Below are 16,915 nucleotides of genomic sequence, written 5' to 3'. Positions count from 1 at the left end.
ATTCCAAATAAATCATGCTTTAAACCACATTTAACTAATCTTTCTTCGGGAAATTCTTTTGGAAACAAAAAATCAGCATCCGATGCAAATGTAGATCGAAATATCAGCAATATAATGATGACAGAAATATTCGCACTTGTTTTAGTCATTTTTTGTTGTTGTTTTCGATCGATTTAATCGCACTTTTCAAATTTCAAAATTAAAAAAATAATTCATAACCTTTTATGGTGAAAAAAATTTATTATTATTATTGAAAAATTAAAAAAATAATTTATAGAACATTTAATTTGATGATTTTTTTTTTTTGTAATTATTTGTATTTTGTTGTAATATTATTGCGTTTTCGGTTGTTGCGTTCAATTTCATTTAGGATTTTTAAAAATTTTTTTTGATTTTTTTTTCATCGATGATAATGATTGAATTCTGGTTTTACTGGTGGTGCTTGGACTAGTTTTACTAAGCTTTGGACTAATAATTTTATTTTTTGTAACATTTTTTCCAAACGATAATGATTTGATACTTGTTTTACTTGTTGTACTGTTACTAATAAGCTTGGGAGGAGGACTAATAATTTTATTAAAATTTCTTTTCCACGATAATGTTGTTGATTGAATGTTGGTTTTACTGGTGGTGGTGGTGGTGGTTGGACTGATGCTTTTACTAAGCTTTGGACTAATATTTTTATTTATAAAAAATTTATTTTTTATAACATTTTTTCCAAACGATAATGATTGAATGTTAGTTTTACTTGTGTCCGGTGTACTTTTACTAAGCTTTGGACTAATCATTTTTATGAATTTTTCTTTATTTTTTGTAATATATTTTTTACTCATTAATAATGATGATTCAATTGAATTCGATTTATCACTGCTACTTGTTTCACTATTACTTTGACTTAACTTTGATCTAATAGTATTTCTATATTTTTCTTTATTTGTAATAAGATTTAATGATAATAATGATTTTGTTTTCATTTTAACATTTGATTTTTTAATTTTTTCATCACGATTCATATAAATAACGATAATAATACCATTAATCAAAATAACAATAATAACAATCAAAACAGTTATTATTATAAAAATTTTGTTTTTAAACTTTGTAAATATTTTTGGTTTTTCTTCTTTGGTAGTAGTATTTTCTTGTTTAGATGGTTGAATATTTGTAGGATTTTTTTGTTCAGTACAAATAAAAAAATCTTTTAATGATTTTATTTGTAATAAAAGTTCATTTCTATTTAACCATTGTAAAAATGCAAAATCGGTAATATAAACTTTTTGTTCAATCTTCGAAATAAATGCTATTTTGTTATATGCAGTCAATGTAAATGCAATTGAATCCATAATTGATGCAGCTAATTGTAAATTTGATTCTTCACATTCATGAAAACTGAATTTTAATGATATTAGATAATTTTTACCATCATCAGCTTGTCTCATACAAATGTAACCATGTTCTTTACCTTGTGTATTAGTTATACAATCTCCTTTTAAAGCATAAGCCTCTTTCATAAATCTATCATTAACTATTTGCATTACTTCATTACCATTAGTGAGCATTATATAATGAAATTCATTTTCATCAGTCCATTGTTGACAACCTTCATAAGTCATTGTATTGAAATCATATGTACGATATACCCATTGGCCATAAATTGCTCCAACAAAATATAATATATAATGATTATCATGTTGTTCTCTTGCTTTTTTATTTTGTTGATTATGAGTATTGTTTGGCATTATCAAATGATTTAATAAAAAAATTGGTGCATTGTTTTCGTAAATATTTACAAGTGATGCCATTTCACAAATGTTTGCTTTTGTTATCGGTATAATTTCACTGTAATTATATCGATAACCATTATCGAATTTTAAATGATCCAAATTTTCATTCAATCGTTGATTCAATGGTGGTGGATAAATAATCATTGCACATCGTTCAAATTGATATAAATAACCATCGAGTATAGAAATTCCATATATTTCATGATCAAAACCACATTTAACTAATCTTTCTTTGGGAAATTCTTCGGGAAACAACAAATGAGAATCTGATGCAAATGTTGATTGAAATATTAGTATCAGGATGATGACAGAAAAATTCACACTTGTTGTAGCCATTTTTTTTGTTGTTGATCGCTTATTAGTCACACTTTCAAAATTTTGAAATAAAAATAATAAAATTCAAAACTTGATCGACTTTATTCATGAATAAATGTTGTTAACTTTTATAGTGAAAAAAAATTCTTATTATTCGATAATTTTTTTTTCTAGAACATTTAATTTGCAAACAATCACCTTTTTTTGCATTGTTAACACGCTCGCTTGTTCAATGTGTTTTTCCAAACGTGTTAACCTTTGATCGATTTATTTGATGTTTCCTGGTCATCATAACCATATAACAAAAAATCAAATTTCAAAATGAAAATAACTAAATAGTGTGTGTGTTTATGATTTTTAATTTATTTGGTTGTATTTTTTTTCTGAATATTATTATTATTGTATTTTTTGAACGTGTTAATTACATTTAGGATCAAAAATTTGAGGAATTTCTTTCGGTGATAATGATTGAATGTTGGTTTTACTAGTGTCACTGGTGTTGGTTGTTTGGACACTGATGTTACTAAGCTTGGAACTAATGGATGAAAAATCCTTTGTAACATTCAACAATAATGGTGATTTAGCTTTCGCTATATCAATTGATTTTTTAATTTTTTTATGTCGTTTCATATAAATAACGATAATTATAATACCAATAATAATAATAACGATTACAATTACAACAGGTATTATTATAAAAATTTTACTTTTTAATTTCGATCCGAATGATTCAGTTGTACTTGATGTTTTTTCTCCATTTATAATCGCATCATTTGGTAAATTATTACAAATAAAAAAATCATTTAATGATTTTATTTGTAATGGATGTTCATCTCTATTTCTCCATCTTAAAAATGTAATATCAGTAATTAAAACTCTTTCATCATTTTTTGAAATCATTATTATTTTGTTGAATGCAGTGAATGTAAATGAAATTGTATTCAAAAATGATTTTGTTAATTTTACATTCAATAGTTCACATTCTTGATAACGAATTTTTGTTGATATTAAATAACTTTTACCATTATCAGTTTGACGAATACAAATAAAACCATTTACCAAACTCTGTGTATTTGTTATACAATCGCCTTTCAAGGCAAAAATTTCTGGCATTAATTTTTCATTTAGTGAATGAAATATTTCATTACCATCAGTAAACATTATATAATGAAATCCTATTTCTGTAGTTGATTGTGAACAATTTTCAAATGTAACTGTATCAAAATCATATATACGATATACCCATTGGTCATTAATTGATCCAATAAAATATAACATATAATGATTATCATGTAGTTCTCTCGCTTTTTCATTATGTTGATTACGATTATCATCGGGCATTTTCAAATGATTCAATAACAAAATTGGTTCATTGTTATCGTAAATATCTACACTTGTTGCCATTTCACAAATGTCTACCGATGTTTTCGATATAATTTCACTGTAATTATATCGATAACCATTATCAAATTTTAAATGATCCAAATTTTCATCCAAATATTGATCCAATGGTGGTGGATAAATAACCATTGAACATCTTCCAAGTTGATATAAATAATCATCGAGTATAGAAATTCCATATATTTCATGATCAAAACCACATTTAACTAATCTTTCTTTGGGAAATTCTTTTGGAAACAACAAATGAGAATCAGATGCAAATGTTGATTGAAATATCAGCATTAGGATGATGACAGAAATATTCACACTTGTTAAAGTCATTCTAGTCGTACTTTCAAAGTTTTAAATAATAAAAAAATTTAAAACTTGATTGACTCTATTTTCGAATAAAAATTCTAACAAATTTTATAGTGAAAAATATTCTTATTATTGGAAATTTTTTTTTTCTAGAACACTTGATTTGGGAACAATTAATTTCTTGCTTACTCTAACATTATGTACAAATTATTTCCCGTTAAACGGGATGTACAAATATTGAATTGTAATTAAAAAAAACTACAAAAAAACTTTTTTTTTAATAAAATTTAATTCATAGAATTTATTTATTTATTTTTTTTTTAAATTAGAAAATTAAAAATTTCATCATTTCATTTAAATTTCAATATAATTTTAGAAAAATTGTTAGTTTTACTTGTTTTGCTTAAAAGATGAGGATCACTGTATGCAGATCTAATAGTTTTATTGAATTTATCTTTCTTTTTAATTCCCAACGATGATGATGATTGATTGTTGGTTTTACTACTGCTGCTGGTGGTAAGAGTACTATTACTCAATTTGGATCTAATAGTTTTATTGAATATATCTCTTTTTTTAGTAACTCTTGTCGATAGTCTAGATCGAATTGTATGTATTGCACTTCTTACTGCCGGATTTTTTGAAGCAACAGTAGCAGCAACAAGAATACCGATAAGGACCAGAACAATTATTACCGGTATTATAATATGCATATTTCTTTTCAATTTTGATTCGAATGGTTCAATGGTAGTTGTTGTTTTTATCTCCACAATTGGTCCATATGTAATTTTTGGTGATTTACTACAAACAAAAAAATCTTTCAATGGTTTTACTTCTAAATGAAATTCTTCTGTTCTATGCGTCCATTGTACAAATGTAATATTGGTAATATACATTCTTTGTTCGCTCTTCGAAATAAATATTACTTTGTTATATGCAGTTAATGTAAAGGAAATTTTTTTGACAAATGATTCAGCTATTTTTAATTGTGACTTTTCACAATCATAATGAAAAAGTTTTAACTTTATTATATAATTTATACCATCATCAGCTTGTCTCATGCACATATAACCGTGTACAACACCTTCGTTATTAGTTAAAGAATCTCCTCTTAAGCCATAACCATCGAGTTTCAACATCTCATTAACTATGTGCTTTACTTCATCACCGTTAGTGAGCATTATGTGATGATATTCGCTTCCCTCAGAGAATATTTTGATATCTTGGTAAGTGATTGTATTGAAATCATATGTACAATATGCCCATACGCCATTAATCTTTCCAACAAAATATAATATATAATGATTATCATGTTGTTCTCTCTGTTTTTTATTATGTTGATTACGTCCATCGTTTGGCATTTTCATATGATTTAATAATAAAATTGGACCATGGTCATCGTCAACTTCAGGACCTGCCATCATACATATGTCTGCTTTTGTTGTCGGTATAATTTCACTGTAATTATATCGATAACCATTATCGAATTTTATATGTTCCAAATTTTCATCCAAATATTGATCCAATGGTGGTGGATAAATAACCAATGAACATCTTCCAAGTTGATATAAATATCCATTGAGTATGGAAATTCCAAATAAATCATGCTTTAAACCACATTTAACTAATCTTTCTTTGGGAAATTCTTTTGGAAACAAAAAATCAGCATCCGATGCAAATGTAGATCGAAATATCAGCAATATAATGATGACAGAAATATTCGCACTTGTTTTAGTCATTTTTTGTTGTTGTTTTCGATCGATTTAATCGCACTTTTCAAATTTCAAAATTAAAAAAATAATTCATAACCTTTTATGGTGAAAAAAATTTATTATTATTATTGAAAAATTAAAAAAATAATTTATAGAACATTTAATTTGATGATTTTTTTTTTTTGTAATTATTTGTATTTTGTTGTAATATTATTGCGTTTTCGGTTGTTGCGTTCAATTTCATTTAGGATTTTTAAAAATTTTTTTTGATTTTTTTTTCATCGATGATAATGATTGAATTCTGGTTTTACTGGTGGTGCTTGGACTGGTTTTACAAAGCTTTGGACTGATAATTTTATTTTTTGTAACATTTTTTCCAAACGATAATGATTTGATACTTGTTTTACTTGTTGTACTGTTACTAATAAGCTTGGGAGGAGGACTAATAATTTTATTAAAATTTCTTTTCCACGATAATGTTGTTGATTGAATGTTGGTTTTACTGGTGGTGGTGGTGGTGGTTGGACTGATGCTTTTACTAAGCTTTGGACTAATATTTATAAAAAATTTATTTTTTATAACATTTTTTCCAAACGATAATGATTGAATGTTAGTTTTACTTGTGTCCGGTGTACTTTTACTAAGCTTTGGACTAATCATTTTTATGAATTTTTCTTTATTTTTTGTAATATATTTTTTACTCATTAATAATGATGATTCAATTGAATTCGATTTATCACTGCTACTTGTTTCACTATTACTTTGACTTAACTTTGATCTAATAGTATTTCTATATTTTTCTTTATTTGTAATAAGATTTAATGATAATAATGATTTTGTTTTCATTTTAACATTTGATTTTTTAATTTTTTCATCACGATTCATATAAATAACGATAATAATACCATTAATCAAAATAACAATAATAACAATCAAAACAGTTATTATTATGAAAATTTTGTTTTTAAACTTTGTAATTATTTTTGGTTTTTCTTCTTTGGTAGTAGTAGTATTTTCTTGTTTAGATGGTTGAATATTTGTAGGATTTTTTTGTTCAGTACAAATGAAAAAATCTTTTAATGATTTTATTTGTAATAAAAGTTCATTTCTATTTAACCATTGTAAAAATGCAAAATCGGTAATATAAACTTTTTGTTCAATTTTTGAAATAAATATTATTTTGTTATATGCAGTCAATGTAAATGCAATTGAATCCATAATTGATGCAGCTAATTGTAAATTTGATTCTTCACATTCTTGAAAATTAAATTTTAATGATATTAGATAATTTTTACCATCATCAGCTTGTCTCATACAAATGTAACCATGTTCTTTACCTTGTGTATTAGTTATACAATCTCCTTTTAAAGCATAAGCCTCTTTCATAAATCTATCATTAACTATTTGCATTACTTCATTACCATTAGTGAGCATTATATAATGAAATTCATTTTCATCAGTCCATTGTTGACAACCTTCATAAGTCATTGTATTGAAATCATATGTACGATATACCCATTGGCCATAAATTGCTCCAACAAAATATAATATATAATGATTATCATGTTGTTCTCTTTCTTTTTTATTTTGTTGATTATGAGTATTGTTTGGCATTATCAAATGATTTAATAAAAAAATTGGTGCATTGTTTTCGTAAATATTTACAAGTGATGCCATTTCACAAATGTTTGCTTTTGTTATCGGTATAATTTCACTGTAATTATATCGATAACCATTATCGAATTTTAAATGATCCAAATTTTCATTCAATCGTTGATTCAATGGTGGTGGATAAATAATCATTGCACATCGTTCAAATTGATATAAATAACCATCGAGTATAGAAATTCCATATATTTCATGATCAAAACCACATTTAACTAATCTTTCTTTGGGAAATTCTTCGGGAAACAACAAATGAGAATCTGATGCAAATGTTGATTGAAATATTAGTATCAGGATGATGACAGAAAAATTCACACTTGTTGTAGCCATTTTTTTTGTTGTTGATCGCTTATTAGTCACACTTTCAAAATTTTGAAATAAAAATAATAAAATTCAAAACTTGATCGACTTTATTCATGAATAAATGTTGTTAACTTTTATAGTGAAAAAAAATTCTTATTATTCGATAATTTTTTTTTCTAGAACATTTAATTTGCAAACAATCACCTTTTTTGCATTGTTAACACGCTCGCTTGTTCAATGTGTTTTTCCAAACGTGTTAACCTTTGATCGATTTATTTGATGTTTCCTGGTCATCATAACCATATAACAAAAAATCAAATTTCAAAATGAAAATAACTAAATAGTGTGTGTGTTTATGATTTTTAATTTATTTGGTTGTATTTTTTTTCTGAATATTATTATTATTGTATTTTTTGAACGTGTTAATTACATTTAGGATCAAAAATTTGAGGAATTTCTTTCGGTGATAATGATTGAATGTTGGTTTTACTAGTGTCACTGGTGTTGGTTGTTTGGACACTGATGTTACTAAGCTTGGAACTAATGGATGAAAAATCCTTTGTAACATTCAACAATAATGGTGATTTAGCTTTCGCTATATCAATTGATTTTTTAATTTTTTTATGTCGTTTCATATAAATAACGATAATTATAATACCAATAATAATAATAACGATTACAATTACAACAGGTATTATTATAAAAATTTTACTTTTTAATTTCGATCCGAATGATTCAGTTGTACTTGATGTTTTTTCTCCATTTATAATCGCATCATTTGGTAAATTATTACAAATAAAAAAAATCATTTAATGATTTTATTTGTAATGGATGTTCATCTCTATTTCTCCATCTTAAAAATGTAATATCAGTAATTAAAACTCTTTCATCATTTTTTGAAATCATTATTATTTTGTTGAATGCAGTGAATGTAAATGAAATTGTATTCAAAAATGATTTTGTTAATTTTACATTCAATAGTTCACATTCTTGATAACGAATTTTTGTTGATATTAAATAACTTTTACCATTATCAGTTTGACGAATACAAATAAAACCATTTACCAAACTCTGTGTATTTGTTATACAATCGCCTTTCAAGGCAAAAATTTCTGGCATTAATTTTTCATTTAGTGAATGAAATATTTCATTACCATCAGTAAACATTATATAATGAAATCCTATTTCTGTAGTTGATTGTGAACAATTTTCAAATGTAACTGTATCAAAATCATATATACGATATACCCATTGATCATTAATTGATCCAATAAAATATAACATATAATGATTATCATGTAATTCTCTTGCTATTTCATTATGTTGATTACGATTATCATCGGGCATTTTCAAATGATTCAATAACAAAATTGGTTCATTGTTATCGTAAATATCTACACTTGTTGCCATTTCACAAATGTCTACCGATGTTTTCGATATAATTTCACTGTAATTATATCGATAACCATTATCAAATTTTAAATGATCCAAATTTTCATCCAAATATTGATCCAATGGTGGTGGATAAATAACCATTGAACATCTTCCAAGTTGATATAAATAATCATCGAGTATAGAAATTCCATATATTTCATGATCAAAACCACATTTAACTAATCTTTCTTTGGGAAATTCTTTTGGAAACAACAAATGAGAATCTGATGCAAATGTTGATTGAAATATCAGCATTAGGATGATGACAGAAATATTCACACTTGTTAAAGTCATTCTAGTCGTACTTTCAAAGTTTTAAATAATAAAAAAATTTAAAACTTGATTGACTCTATTTTCGAATAAAAATTCTAACAAATTTTATAGTGAAAAATATTCTTATTATTGGAAATTTTTTTTTTCTAGAACACTTGATTTGGGAACAATTAATTTCTTGCTTACTCTAACATTATGTACAAATTATTTCCCGTTAAACGGGATGTACAAATATTGAATTGTAATTAAAAAAAACTACAAAAAAACTTTTTTTTTAATAAAATTTAATTCATAGAATTTATTTATTTATTTTTTTTTTTAAATTAGAAAATTAAAAATTTCATCATTTCATTTAAATTTCAATATAATTTTAGAAAAATTGTTAGTTTTACTTGTTTTGCTTAAAAGATGAGGATCACTGTATGCAGATCTAATAGTTTTATTGAATTTATCTTTCTTTTTAATTCCCAACGATGATGATGATTGATTGTTGGTTTTACTACTGCTGCTGGTGGTAAGAGTACTATTACTCAATTTGGATCTAATAGTTTTATTGAATATATCTCTTTTTTTAGTAACTCTTGTCGATAGTCTAGATCGAATTGTATGTATTGCACTTCTTACTGCCGGATTTTTTGAAGCAACAGTAGCAGCAACAAGAATACCGATAAGGACCAGAACAATTATTACCGGTATTATAATATGCATATTTCTTTTCAATTTTGATTCGAATGGTTCAATGGTAGTTGTTGTTTTTATCTCCACAATTGGTCCATATGTAATTTTTGGTGATTTACTACAAACAAAAAAATCTTTCAATGGTTTTACTTCTAAATGAAATTCTTCTGTTCTATGCGTCCATTGTACAAATGTAATATTGGTAATATACATTCTTTGTTCGCTCTTCGAAATAAATATTACTTTGTTATATGCAGTTAATGTAAAGGAAATTTTTTTGACAAATGATTCAGCTATTTTTAATTGTGACTTTTCACAATCAGAATGCATAAATTTTAACGTTATTATATAATTTACACCATCATCAGCTTGTCTCATGCACATATAACCGTGTTCAACACCTTCGTTATTAGTTAAAGGATCTCCTCTTAAACGATAACCATCGAGTTGCAACATCTCATTAACTATTTGCTTTACTTCATCACCATTAGTGAGCATTATGTGATGATATTCGCTTCCCTCAGAGAATATTCTGCAATCTTGGTAAGTGATTGTATTGAAATCATATGTACGATATGCCCATTTGCCATTAACCTTTCCAACAAAATATAATATATAATGATTATCATGTTGTTCTCTCTGTTTTTTATTATGTTGATTACGTCCATCGTTTGGCATTTTCAGATGATTTAATAATAAAATTGGACCTTCTTCATCCTGAACTTCAGGACCTGCCATCATACATATGTCTGCTTTTGTTTTCGGTATAATTTCACTGTAATTATATCGATAACCATTATCGAAATTTATATGTTCCAAATTTTCATCCAAATATTGATCCAATGGTGGTGGATAAATAACCATTGAACATCTTCCAAGTTGATATAAATATCCATCAAGTATGGAAATTCCAAATAAATCATGCTTTAAACCACATTGAACTAATCTTTCTTTGGGAAATTCTTTTGGAAACAAATAATCAACATCGGATGCTGCAAATGTTGATCGAAATATCAGCATAAGAATGATGACAGAAATATTTACACTTGTTAAAGTCATTTCTTGTTGTTTTTTTTTCGATAGATAAGTCGCAGTTTCAAAATTTCAAAAAAATAATAATAATAATAACAACAAAAAAAAATAAATTCAAAACTTGATTGACTTTATTCAAATAAATTTTCTCAACATTTATAGTAGAAAAAAATTCATTATTATTGAAAAGTTGAAAATTTTTTTCTCGAACATTTAATTTGTAAACAAAGAATTTTTATTTATTTTTTTTTACAAAATTCAATTAAAATCCATGATTATTAACAACAACAACAACAACAACAACATTTTTGACTATTATAAACAATTAAATATTGTTAGCATATAAATAATTCGAAAAGAAAAATAATTAATTAATTGAATGAAATAATTTGTAATAATCAAAACCGATAAATTCAGTTATTTTTTTTGGTCAAAGTTTTTTGCATTGTTCAATTGATTGTAAATATTATTTAATTTGATATTTGTTTTACCTGGCACCTCCATCATAAATCTCTTTGGCCATATTTATAATAAAAATTACAAATTATAAATTATGAATAATAGAAGATTGTATTTGAATAGTGTTTATAATTTTTTTTTATTATTATTTTGAATTTGAATGTATTTTTTTTTTTTGAAATATTATTTGTGTTTGTTTTTTATTGTGATTGTTATTCAAATATTTCATTTTAGGAATAAAAATTTTTAATTCATCGATATAATGATTGATTTTTTGGTTTTATTGGTGATGTTCAACACGTTGTTTTGTTCTTTGAACTATTATTAATGTTTATTTGTACTAATATCTTTATTTTTAGTCAAATTTCCTTTCAACAATAATGATTGAATATTTGTTTTACTTGTAGTGATGCTAGCGGCGGTGGTGGTGGTGGTGGAGGTTGTACTTATAGTACTACTGCTGCTGTTACCATGATTGGATCGAATAGCTTTTTTATTATCCAAATTTTTAGTTACATTTAACAATAGCTTTGATGATGATTTAGCTTTCATTATATCATTATTATTGATTTTTTTAATTTTCTTTTTACGTTTCAAATTGAAAATAATAATACCAATAATAATACTAATAAAAACAATTACAATTATTATAGGTATTATTATTAAAATTTCGCTTTTTGCTTTCGGTTTGTTTGATTCAGTGATATTAGTAGTATTCGATGTTTTTGTAATTGGTTCATCTGTAATTTTTGATGGTGATTTACTACAAACAAAAAAATCTTTCAATGGTTTTACTTCTAAATGAAATTCTTCTGTTCTATGCGAAAATTGTACAAATGTAATATTGGTAATATACATTCTTTGTTCGATCTTCGCAATAAATATTACTTTGTTATGTGCAGTTATTGTAAAGGAAATTTTTTTGACAAATGATTCAGCTATTTTTAATTGTGACTTTTCACAATCAGAATGCATAAATTTTAACGTTATTATATAATTTACACCATCATCAGCTTGTCTCATACACATATAACCGTGTACAACACCTTCGTTATTAGTTAAAGGATCTCCTTTTAAACCATAACCATCGAGTTTCAACATCTCATTAACTATTTGCTTTACTTCATCACCATTAGTGAGCATTATGTGATAATATTCGGGTCCCTCAGAGAATATTTTGCAAGCTTCGTAAGTGAGTGTATTGAAATCATATGTACGATATGTCCAATTGCCATTAACCTTTCCAACAAAATATAATATATAATGATTATCATGTTGTTCTCTCTGTTTTTTATTATGTTGATTACGTCCATCGTTTGGCATTTTCAGATGATTTATTAATAAAATTGGATCACGGTCATCGTGAACTTCAGCAGCTGCCATTGAACATATGTCTGCTTTTGTTGTCGGTATAATTTCACTGTAATTATAACGATAACCATTATCGAATTTTATATGTTCCAAATTTTCATCCAAATATTGATCCAATGGTGGTGGATAAATAACCATTGAACATCTTCCAAATTGATATAGATAACCATCAAGTATGGAAATTCCAAATATATCATGCTCTAAACCACATTGAACTAATCTTTCTTTAGGAAATTCTTTTGGAAACAACACATTAACATCGGATGCAAATGTTGATCGAAATATCAGCATAAGAATGATGACAGAAATATTTACCCTTGTTTTAGTCATTTTTTTTCAATCGGATTTAGTAACACTTTTGAAAATTTCAAAAATAATAATGATAAAATTCAAAACTTTATTCATGAATAAATTTTATTGACTTTTATAGTAGAAAAAAAAATTCTTATTAAATTTTTTTTCTAGAACATTTTAATTTGCGAACAATGTTGAAAAAATTCTTTTGGCTTTGATTAGGATTTTCTCAAAGCATCGGTTAGCAAACATGTTAAACGATATACAAATGTTGAATTGTAATAATAATAATAATAAAAACTACTGCAGTAAACGATTTTGAATTTGATTTATTTTATTTTTATTAATTAGTGTTATTGGCTCGTCTAGCGACAGCAGACTTTCTGGTAACATTTAAGGTCCCATTACACGAGCGCAATTGCCGCTGAGGCGGCCAGCATAAATTGTGTTGAGGCCGTCTGCAGAAAAAAAAGTTCCTATGTTTTTGCTGTGCCTCAGCTCGAATGAGTTTTTTCATCGACCGCCACAGCCAAGTAGGCCTGTGTCGATCACAAAAAAGTTGAGATTTTGGGAAGTTTTCGGAAAAGTTGCATAAAAAACAAGAAAAAGTTTTTACGAAATATATAATGTTTATTTTTTTAAGCAATTCAAATTAATTTTTTGAATTGTTTCCACCGATTCTTATATATTTTCAATTGATAATGGATTATTATTTATTTATTTTCAATTGATAATGGATATTTCGAAGATTATCTTTGGCACAGAAGATATTGGTCGATGATGCGAATTCGAAAATATCTCTTTCGATTAACAAACCATCTATTGTACCAAATTCTTTTCTTTTTTCAAGAGGATGATAACAAAATCAGTCCAAAAAGCACCATAACTTCTTCCAATTCTTCGTTCTTCACAATCCATCAAGAACTGTGATGTGAAGATAAAACGAACGAACGAGATAAACATAACGAAAACAAATTAGCAATCATAATTTAAGTTTTTTTTTATAATTAGAATGAATAAAAATACCTTTTTTATAAATAAATTATTATACCTTATTAAACAACGAATAAAGAACAAACGGAAACCAAAAATAAACAGAAAGATAAATTTGAAAACAATTCGAATGCTTTGCGTCAATTTTCCGTTCATTAACATTACGACGAAACAAGAAATTATTATTCTTCAATTCAATTCAATTCAATTATTGAAAAGACGCTTATCCGAGATTTCGGATATTTACGTCGAATAAAAAAGTTTAAAAAAGATTAATTTTAATAATCCATCATCAAGAACTGTGAAGCGTTGATAAAACGAACGAACGAGATAAACAGAACGAAAACAGAACCAAAATTATAATTGAAGTTTTTTTTTTAATTTGAATAAATACATTTATCTATACCAAGGCAACACACACATTAATTGTAAATTTTAAAATTAATTTTTTGTAACTTTTTTATTCGACGTGAATATCCGAAATCTCGGATAAACGTCTTTTCAATAAATTGAATTGAATTGAATCAATTTGAATAAATAAAAATACCTTTTTATAGAGAAATTAATTATTATACCTTATTAAACAACGAATAAAGAACAAACGGAAATCAAAAATAAATCAAAATAAACAGAAAGATAAATTTGAAAACAATTTGAATGCTTTGCGTCAATTTTCCGTTCATTAACATTACGACGAAACAAGAAATTATTATTCTTGGTGTCGCAACGAAGAACGATCTCAACAACAACATTTGACCGTGTAATAGCTCGAATGAGACCGACCGATGAGGCCATCTCGCTCCGCCCACATCTCAAGTAAAATCTCTGAGGCAATTGCGCTCGTGTAATGGGACCTTTAGTGTGTCACCATTAATGGCTTGAAAGATGAGGATAACTGAATACAGATCTAATTGTTTTATTGAATTTATCTTTCTTTTTTGTTTTCAACGATAATAATGATTGATTGTTTTTATCAGTGTTAGTGGATGTGCTTGAAAGATGACGATCACTGTATGCAGATCTAATAGTTTTATCGAATTTATTTTTCTTTTTTGTTTCTAACAATGATAATGATGGTTGATTTTTGGTTTTACTGCTGCTGATGGTGAGAGTACTATTACTCAATTTGGATCTAATAGTTGCATTAAATGGATCTCTTTTTTTAGTAACTCTTGTCGATAGTCTAGTTCTAATTGTATGTATTGCATTTCTTACTGCCGGATTTTTAGAAGCCACAATAGCAGCAACAAGAATACCGATAAGGAACAGAACAATTATTACCGGTATTATAATATGCATATTTCTTTTTAATTTTGATTCAAATGGTTCAATGGTAGTTGTTGTTTTGATCACTACAATTGGTTCATGTGTAATTTTTGATGGTGATTTACTACAAACAAAAAAATCTTTCAATGGTTTTACTTCTAAATAAAATTCTTCTGTTCTATGCGTCCATTGTACAAATGTAATATTGGTAATATACATTCTTTGTTCGATCTTCGAAATAAATATTACTTTGTTATGTGCAGTTATTGTAAAGGAAATTTTTTTGACAAATGATTCAGCTATTTGTAATTGTGACTTTTCACAATCATAATGAAAAAGTTTTAACTTTATTATATAATTTATACCATCATCAGCTTGTCTCATACACATATAACCGTGTACAACACCTTCGTTATTAGTTAAAGGATCTCCTCTTAAACCATAACCATCGAGTTTCAACATCTCATTAACTATTTGCTTTACTTCATCACCATTAGTGAGCATTATGTGATGATATTCGCTTCCCTCAGAGAATATTCTGCAATCTTGGTAAGTGATTGTATTGAAATCATATGTACGATATGCCCATTTGCCATTAACCTTTCCAACAAAATATAATATATAATGATTATCATGTTGTTCTCTCTGTTTTTTATTATGTTGATTACGTCCATCGTTTGGCATTTTCAGATGATTTAATAATAAAATTGGACCTTCTTCATCCTGAACTTCAGGACCTGCCATCATACATATGTCTGCTTTTGTTTTCGGTATAATTTCACTGTAATTATATCGATAACCATTATCGAAATTTATATGTTCCAAATTTTCATCCAAATATTGATCCAATGGTGGTGGATAAATAACCATTGAACATCTTCCAAATTGATATAGATAACCATCGAGTATGGAAATTCCAAATATATCATGCTTTAAACCACATTTAACTAATCTTTCTTCGGGAAATTCTTTTGGAAACAAATAATCAACATCGGATGCTGCAAATGTTGATCGAAATATCAGCATAAGAATGATGACAGAAATAGTTGAACTTGTTTTAGTCATTTTTTTCGATTGATTTAGTAGCACTTTCAAAATTTCAAAAAAATAATAATAATAACAACAAAAAATAAATTCAAAACTTGATTGATTTTATTCGCGAATAAATAAATTTTCTCAACATTTATAGTAGGGAAAAAAAATTCATTTAATTTGCGAATATTTATTCTGTTGAAGAAAAAAAAATTAAAAAAATTCATAAAAATTTTAATCAATTTTTCTTTTCTGATTGTAATCTATTGGGGTAAAATAATCATTATCGATTGATAGTTTTAGCGGTTGTTGTTGGTGATCTTATTGTGATACTTTTGTTTGTTGGAAATGTATTATTATTAATTTTGTTTAAAATCTTTAAACTTAGCGTATCTGAAGTATTATCTGTATCCAATTTATTATCAATTTTTGCACCAACACATGATGTTAATGATGATTTAGATTTCATTAATATATTTTTTTTGTTTAGTTTTTTCTTTTTATATTTTTTTATATAAACAACAGTTGCGATTATAATAATAATAATAATAATGATTATAATAACAGGTATTATAATAAAAATATTATCTTTAAACATTATTTCGTTGC

The 16,915-nt window shown here is 26.1% G+C and overlaps 1 protein-coding gene across 4 annotated transcripts; it reads right to left on the bottom strand.

The window, feature by feature from the left end:
* Positions 1–13,293: 13,293 nt before the first annotated feature.
* On the bottom strand, positions 13,294–16,371 carry LOC142645204 (uncharacterized). 4 transcript variants are annotated; one of them, XM_075820934.1, is made up of 3 exons: positions 14,556–16,371; positions 14,042–14,141; positions 13,294–13,939 (listed from the first exon to the last, which is right to left on the bottom strand). In XM_075820934.1, exon 1 carries the CDS (start codon positions 16,337–16,339, stop codon positions 14,879–14,881), a length of 1,461 nt encoding a protein of 486 aa, XP_075677049.1. In that variant the 5' UTR covers positions 16,340–16,371; the 3' UTR covers positions 13,294–13,939; positions 14,042–14,141; positions 14,556–14,878. The 4 variants fall into 4 exon arrangements, with proteins under 4 accessions (XP_075677049.1, XP_075677051.1, XP_075677050.1 ...); XM_075820936.1 differs by having other exon boundaries at positions 14,067–14,141; XM_075820935.1 differs by having other exon boundaries at positions 14,584–16,371.
* Between the last annotated feature and the right edge of the window lie 544 nt (positions 16,372–16,915).

Source organism: Dermatophagoides pteronyssinus, unplaced genomic scaffold (assembly GCF_027571235.1).
Source record: "Dermatophagoides pteronyssinus isolate colony J.1.1.1.1 unplaced genomic scaffold, Derpt_VIB-CSIC_2022.12 sq0008, whole genome shotgun sequence".
NCBI lineage: Eukaryota > Metazoa > Arthropoda > Arachnida > Sarcoptiformes > Pyroglyphidae > Dermatophagoides > Dermatophagoides pteronyssinus.
This window is presented reverse-complemented; position numbering and strand designations above follow the sequence as displayed.

Bases quoted from the DNA above. Each gene is read 5' to 3' on its own strand.
- LOC142645204 (XM_075820934.1), bottom strand. From the start codon at position 16,339: ATGACTAAAACAAGTTCAACTATTTCTGTCATCATTCTTATGCTGATA.